The following is an 8034-nucleotide window of genomic DNA, read 5'->3' as shown; positions in this document are numbered from 1 at the left end:
GTACCTCTCAAGACATCTGCAACAACTGAAAAGGCCACAGAAATACCTCACTAAAAGAATCACAGGCCTAAAGCAGATGCCCTACGCTGACCGCTTTAAAAAACTCCAGCTATACTCTGTTGCATATCGTCTACTCAGAGGCGATCTCTGCTTAACATGCAAGGCCATGTCAAACCCAGAGCTGTTGGACATGCTCCACTTAAAGAAATCCCAATCCCTCAGAGCCACACGCTCCAGGGATCTAAACCTTGTCATCACAATAAACAAAACATACTGGAGGGATAGGTTCCTGATCCAGAGACTCCCCAGACTCTGGAATAGATTGCCCATACATGTCAAGCAGAGTGCCTCTTTGGCCCTCTTCAAAAGGAACCTTGACGATTGGATGGGAGAAAGGAAATTCACCCCGGGGATCACGTCAGTCGCCCTGCTAGACAGGGGTCCAGGGAAGTAAATAGTGTGGGAAGAAATAACCAGGGAATTGTTATGGCTAGGCTTGTATAGGCCCTAGGGCTGATAGCCTAGGACCAACCTATGAACCTATGAACCTATCTATATCTGAGGGCTACTACCCATTCTGGACCATGCCTCCCTGTCAGTGCCTGAGACCTCGGAGTCAGTATTTGAACCCAGGTCTCCTAGACCATACCTCAGGCGTTAACCTTTTACACCATGTCACTGGCTCATAAACAATCTTTCTCAATAGAGATCTGTCTACAAAGTCATCTCATTTAAGTAAGATACCTTTGTGCAAGAAGACCGCATTTGTTTTTTTCACACATCTTGGATACTCTGTGGAAATATTTTAATTCAGAATATTTGTGCATTAATGGAATCTTATGGAGCATTTATTTTTGAACTGTGCAGCTTTTCAGTAGTACATATTTCAGGGCGAACGAATCTTACTTTCACTCATAGAATTCCTTTAGAAGTTCTTTCTTGGTGAATTGTATGTCCTTTTTTCCCTTGTAGATTTTGTATTTAGATATAGCTACATTCCTTAAACTGGACAGATTAACTCCACATATTTCTTCTTGTAGCTGTTCAGAGAAATTTACTAAAACTGTAATAATTTTAAGATGTGATTATTTTGCATGCCACACACACGTACACACACACACACACACACACACACACACACACACACACACACACACACACACACACACACGCACACACGCACACACACGCACGCACGCACGCGCACACATGCACACACACACACACACACACATACACATTTTCCTTTTCTGAACTGTGATACATATTAAAATTTCAGATACATCTGCTTCTATGGCACGAGCAGTAGAACAAAATTTATGTTTTACCTGACAACGTAAACAGACTTCATGCAGTATGAAAGAAATATGTAAATAAGCATTTAACAAAAAAAAAAGATCTCTAAGTTTTTGAGTGGTATGAATCCTTCAGGAGTTAGAATTTTAATTTCAGACATCAAAAATGTTTGTTAGGGTAACTAAAGTAATTGAAAATGCTTTTACTAATCTTAATGCTAGAACTGCATGTTATTCTGGAAAAAATTAAGACTATATACGATGCTGGGTAGAACACTGCCACATCAAAACATGAATGATTAAATTCCTTGTCCGATCATTTTTCTTTCTTTTGTGTTTATGTCACTTTTATTATTTGCAGCCTATTACTGACAAGTCTGCATCTATGCATCAAACACCAGCTTTATAATCTTTGTGCATTCTCAGTTCAGTACAATACAGTTATTTTTCCTTTACCTGATTGTCGTACTTACACAGCATTCTGCAGTTCATAAATAGAACTCTCAATGTCAGTCATTTGAGAACCTGTCCTAAATTACTGTATCTTTGATTAATTCTGACAGGAAGTGCCTACTCAGGATTAGATGACACATTTGCTTAACTTGTGCGTTTATTTCTTTTGTTTTGCAGGGCTGTGGTCCAAAGTTGTACAGCTTCCTGAGGGGTACCAAACAGCTACAGATGCTGAGGTTCCTAAGTATATCAATAGGTGTTACACAAATATTGGCAATGATACTTACTGTTACTTTGCTGTGGGCACTCTACTATGACAAGCAAGATCCAAGGACCAATCAGTTGCTGACAATGAGTAATGATCCAACCTCTCACCTGCCATGTCACTCAGCAGAGCTGCTGAAATCAAACCCAGCGAAATTTGTGGAACACAGGGCCTCAGCAGACAGCCTCTGCACACAGCTTGAAATGGAGGAATTATAGTAAACCATGGTGGCTGGCAGACACTGTAGTCGTTTTTTTGTGTGCTTGTTCATGTGTGTCTTCTGTTCCATGAAAGAGTTTGAATGAAAACATGATGAGCATTAAACGTCAGCAGACAGTCAAGTGTTGAATCGTGCTGTAAAACAATACCTTCAGACAATGACGGATGATTCTAGTGTTGAGTTGTAGCGTAAAGTAATACCTGTGAAACCGAGATGCAAACAGACGTCACCAGAGACAGACTGTTTATGCTGGCAGTGTTAAACAGGGCATCAGGGCATTAGAAATTACATGTGCAAAAAAAAAAAAAGATGCGAAATGGTATGGTATAGGCATCAGAAGCCTGAATGGATTCCTTCTGTAGTGTTACCTACCACTTCATTTGAAAAAATATTATTGTCTAATCCAGTGTTTTATATTTAAAAAGTACTTTGAAAAAGAGAGTCTTAAATTAATGGAGATGTACATATTTTTTGCTCTTCAATGAAATGATAAATTTTATCTGTTAACAGAAAATATTACTGTTTTTTCTGATTGCATTCTGAATTTCTGAAATAAAATATATTGCTATTCACATTTCTATTGTAATGAATTGTTTGTTTCCTTCTGTTATTTTTATTATTTAACTTATGAGAAGAAAGCTGATTTTCATAATCTGGTTAAAAGAAACATGTAACAGTTTAAGAGCTGTGGTTTGAGTGAAAAATATTGCCTAAATTAATAAGATTTCAGGCAGTGATTGTAAGCTATGAAATGGGAAATGAAAGCCACTATTGACAAATGTTTGCATTTTAAAAAATGTAAGTATTTCATATGTGGCAGTAAACTGCCAAAATCTTTACCTTTTGACTCAGTGGATTATTTTCTGCAGGTAATTTGAGTTAATTTTTCATATTTAAGATATTCAAAATGCCAGCAATGACACTATGCTATGCTATGCGCTAAACGGTAACAGTGATGCTCATAACAAATACTTGTAGGCTTCATGTGCAAACTATAATGTGCTTAAAATTCTCCTTTTTAATGAGCTACCTCTTTGTATACTCTCAGGGTGGAGAAATAGGCCCGCTTTATTTAAAATGTGCATCCCTTTCTTTTGAAACTGCCAGCTATAAAGGGACATTATGGTTGTCGCATATATGAAATTATGTTTCAGCTTGCATATCTGAAAGAAAATGAATAAAAAGTTGCATTAAAAAGCCTCTGTTTTAAAAGCATGCAATGTTTGTGTTAGTGCATATTTCAGTACGAACTTTGTGTTCCCATCGTATAAAAGATTTTTGAGTTGGTATACAGACTACCAAATTATCTTTAGCTTTGTATAACAAAAATGTATGTGGATCAATAAATGACAAGTTTCAGGACTGAGAAATGTAAATGTTTAGTTATATTTCATAGGTTGGGAAGGTATTACATATTACATATTGCTATCAGTTATTATTAAAATTAAGTGAAGCTTCATAATTCATGTTTTTAAAGGGAGTATGGCACATCCAAAAGCAACCCAGCAATAAGCTGCATGCAGGTTTTCTCACTTCTTCTTCATTTCAACAAAGGCACAATCCCTTTTTATTTTAAAATGGAGATGTGGGTACAGTGATTTTTAATGAAGCTTTTTTATAATGTCCGATTACTGTTACATACTGCTAATATGAAACATGTCCCAAATTAATGGATGAATGGATTGTCTTGCACTAAAATTAAAGTGAAAGACACTGCTGAATTAATGAGATCCATGTAAGTGCCTTTCTTTACATAAAGCTCATTTATTGTAGTAAAATATTAAAAATGTTGTAAAAGCAGAGCTCAGTGTTTCAGTGGGTCGCATCCCGGCCTTCAAAGTGCATGTCAAATTTTGGATCTACTTATGCGCATGCTTGTGAAATCACCGAAGCAAAATTTCTGTACTGAAATGATAGGTGAATTACACCACATTTTAATTTGTAGAAGTTAACATCTGGCATAGAGTTTGCTGTTGATTTAAACTTTTAAATTACCTAAATCTCACTGATGTGAAATCTGAGTAGTAAGAATGATTAATGCTTGAGGGGAGTGCAAGAGTTGTGAGAGACGTACGCACATAATGAAATGATGAGGTTTACTGAACAGTATTGCAGATGGCACAAAAGAGGTGTTCCTTTTATGGCTGTCTTTTGTGTGCCATCTGCAATACTGAACAGTATTGCAGATGGCACACAAAAGACAGCCATAAAAGGAATACCTTTTGCAAATGATAGTGGAACACTTGGAGGTATCATCTTCTGGGCAGACCAAGACTGTGGCAGGACAGTTAGTGATTCTGTATTAAACTGTGCTAATAGGCCATTCCAGCTTCACTTCTGCAAATTCTTGTTACAGTGAGAAGTGCGATAATAGTAAATGTTATTGGTGTTGTGTTAGAATTGTAAGGGCTGTGTGTCAGTTGATGTTTTCAGCCTCGGAGAATGAGTACAAGTGTAGAAAATAAAGTCACATGACCACCTTCCCATCATGTATGCTGTGGCACTGCCACACACCTTAGTGGACATTAAAAAAGTGATGCTGACAAGGAGGTCAAATTCCAAAAAAGTAAGCCACCTGTCTGCCCCCTCCCTAAGCTGGAAAACAGGACATAAAGAGGAAGTACTAAGAGAACTAACAGCTGATATAGACTATCAAAGACCAGGCCTTAATGCTACAGGATGTCTACCTGATAAGTGCTTGCAACCTGTGGGATCTTCAACATTTAACCCACTCAATGGTGGATGGAATCTTTACATTGTCCAATCTGCAATTCCACAGATATGCAATGTACATGTCTCACTTGGGGGAGAGGAATGGTACCCTATGATGCCAAGCCCAGCCATTTATATTTATGACATATACCCTACTTACAAAATGCTGTCTCCATAGCAGTAATGGAATGATGTTTTTGCTGCCACATCCTTGTATGTCCTACTTGTGCTCACTGACCCTCACACTGACCTAGAACTGGTAGTGCTGCTTCATACAGGGCATCCTGTGGCATTCAGCTGCAGCACCTGTTCATGCGGTTCCATTTGTATACAATGGATGCGATGAAATTTACCTTAGACAGGAGTGCCAAATTGTCAGCAGGAGGGGAACATACTCACAATGTCCTTGGCTCTCTGCACATTTTCTTACTTCTGGCAGTGCTTTTCTAACACAGATCTATCCTATCTAGTATACTAATGTCACCATCTGTATGCGCATGTGCATGTACTAGAGAGACACACCACCTACACACACACACACACACACACACACACACACACACACACACAGGGTATGTTTTAACTGGTATCTGGATATCATACTTTTTCACTGCCTACCCACCTCCCTACTCCTACTTTTTTTTTCTCTATTTCCTATCTGCTCTGTCTCCCTGTACCTCTCTACCTCACCCTCTCACCATTGTCTCCCACTCTGTACTTGCTTTTCCAATCTTTAACCTAACACTATCCTTCCACTAACTGTCCTCTCCCCCTTCCTTGCTGCCAGCTCTGGTGTCCCTTAAGGTTCCATGCTGGGCTCTCTTCTCTTCAATATTTTCACTATCTTCATAGGTTCATAGGTTGGTACTAGGCTATCGGCCCTAGGGCCTATACAAGCCTAGCCATAACAATTACCTGGCTATTTCTTCCCACACTATTTACTTCCCTGGACCCCTGTCTAGCAGGGCGACTGACATGATCCCGGAGTGAATTTCCTTTCTCCCATCCAATTTCAAATTTCCTTTTGAAGAGGGCCAAAGAGGCACTCTGCTTGACATGTATGGGAAATCTATTCCAGAGTTTGGGGAGTCTCTGGGTCAGGAACCTATCCCTCCAGCATGTTTTGTTTATTGTGATGATAAGGTTTAGATCCCTGGAGTGTGTGGCTCTGAGGGATTGGGATTTCTTTAAGTGTAGCATGTCCAACAGCTCTGGGTTTGACATGGCCTTGTATGTTAAGTAGAGATCGCCTCTGAGTAGACGTAACCACTCCACACTTGTACAATTTGCAGATGTAGAATATGAATGGCCAAAGTATGTGCTTAAGGAAATTGAGTATGTGACAATCTGTATGTATTGAGATGAACTTTGTACTGTGAACTCTGAGTAAACTGTGAATAGTGGAAAGCACTGAAAAACAGGAGCCTGCTCTAAAGCAGGAAATATGCCTTATATGAAAGTGTATCCGATTTTCTTTCTCTGTCTAGAGATGTAGTAATGTGAACTGCTTTAAGCCTACGGGTAAGCCATTGATTGGTTAATTGTCTTTTGTACTAATTTAATTGGAATAGTTTATATTTTTCTACTGTCAGCAGTATCACCAGTATATAAGCTTATGCATTCCTTTGTTCGGGGAGTCTCCCTGGTACTTTCCATGAGGCTCCCACACGTGTGTAATAAATACCACTGAAAGAGAGGAAGAAATGTCTTGTCTTCATTTAAGGTAAAATGTTAAATGTAACAATTGGTGCCATTTACTCGGATCTGAATTGACAACAGCTATGTCAGTTGGGGATTGAACGAAATACTGCTAGTAAAAGGGCCCATGACAGAATTTTCTGTTCTGGCAGTGTTTCTTTCATTTCCTGTACTTGCCTGCTTTAAAATTTGGTATCGATAATTTTATAGAAATGTAATAATTCCTCTCATTCAGTTGTTTTGAGGTAAGTGGCATGCATTTTTTTCTCTCTGCTATTGATTGTGCAGTATGAGAGTGAGTTAAAACGAAACACTGGCAACATAAGAGTGAAAGGAGATACAAGTGTGGGGCAAACGATGTTTACAAAACGTCACAGCTACATCTATAAAATACAGCATAGCTTATTGTGTGAAAATGGGAGCGAGTGTGGGAACTATAAAAGAGCCAGAAAGAGGTACACCAGCTGGTTATATGTATTTTCGTTTGTCCCGGGACAGTTGTATGTTTATAAGTCAGTGGGTCGCCCTCACTGAAGGTGATGGTAAACTCGCCTTTCCAGAAAATGGTAGTTTTAATAAAAATATTTTGCTTAATCTCCAAGGAAAGTTAAAGAAAAAAGGGAGAAGAATGCCGGGGTTGTGCTGGACAGCATTTAGTGATTGGATGACAGAGGCGAAAGAAGGAGAAAAGGATTTGGTTATTAGTAGTTTAAAAGATAATCAGCAGAAATTAAAAGAGCAATTGAGGGAATTACAACAAAGTGCTACTAATTTAGATGTAGTAAAAGGTAAATGTTTGAAGGACCCACCCTTTAAGGGGCTTTATCCTGTAAAAGAATTAGCTAAATTGCAGATAACTTAATCGTCAGAAGACGATAATGCCTGGCTCCCCCCATCACCGACTGCACCACCAATTGCAACCCCACAGTATCAGCCCCCCTTGCTCAACATGGAGCGGAAACACAGCAGCCAGATTCCACCACTAAAGATTCCACCCCTAGAGAAAGAGAACAAGCTGCAGACAGTCATTCTAGTGAATCTGAGCCAGAAACAAGCGATAGGAAAAAGGGACCAAAAACTCGTAGTAAGACTCATAAAGAAGCAAAAGCTGTAATGTATTTTAGAGCTAAACCTTATTATAAAGGAAAAGGGAAGTGACATTTACACCGATGAAGGCATTTTGGCCAGTTCCCCACTATAATTGACAGTGGGGATGGATATTTTGGCCCAGATAAATTTAACCCAGATTCAGAATCAGAGTCGTCAGACGACGACAGATTGTTACCTTTGAGGGAGGTACCTAACCCAGCCCATGCTAGAAGTGCACAGGAACCACCGACCATTGTAGTACCTAGGGCGTGGTCCGCGGTTGATTTTCAAGCCATTACCAA

At 39.2% G+C, this 8034-nt stretch overlaps 1 protein-coding gene across 1 annotated transcript in view; it reads left to right on the top strand.

Annotated features, from left to right (window-relative positions):
* The window catches only part of TSPAN12 (tetraspanin 12), a 738019-nt gene extending 734571 nt beyond the window's left edge, over positions 1 to 3448 (top strand). Inside the window, exon 8 of the mRNA XM_044088738.1 lies at positions 1926 to 3448. Coding sequence (XP_043944673.1) covers positions 1926 to 2231 — 306 coding nt within the window. The 3' untranslated portion in view covers positions 2232 to 3448. The remainder of the gene's footprint in view (positions 1 to 1925) is intronic.
* The last annotated feature ends 4586 nt before the right edge of the window (positions 3449 to 8034 follow it).

Source organism: Protopterus annectens, chromosome 11.part0, assembly GCF_019279795.1.
Source record: "Protopterus annectens isolate FY-2018-M chromosome 11.part0, PAN1.0, whole genome shotgun sequence".
NCBI classification, from domain to species: domain Eukaryota; kingdom Metazoa; phylum Chordata; order Ceratodontiformes; family Protopteridae; genus Protopterus; species Protopterus annectens.
This window is presented reverse-complemented; position numbering and strand designations above follow the sequence as displayed.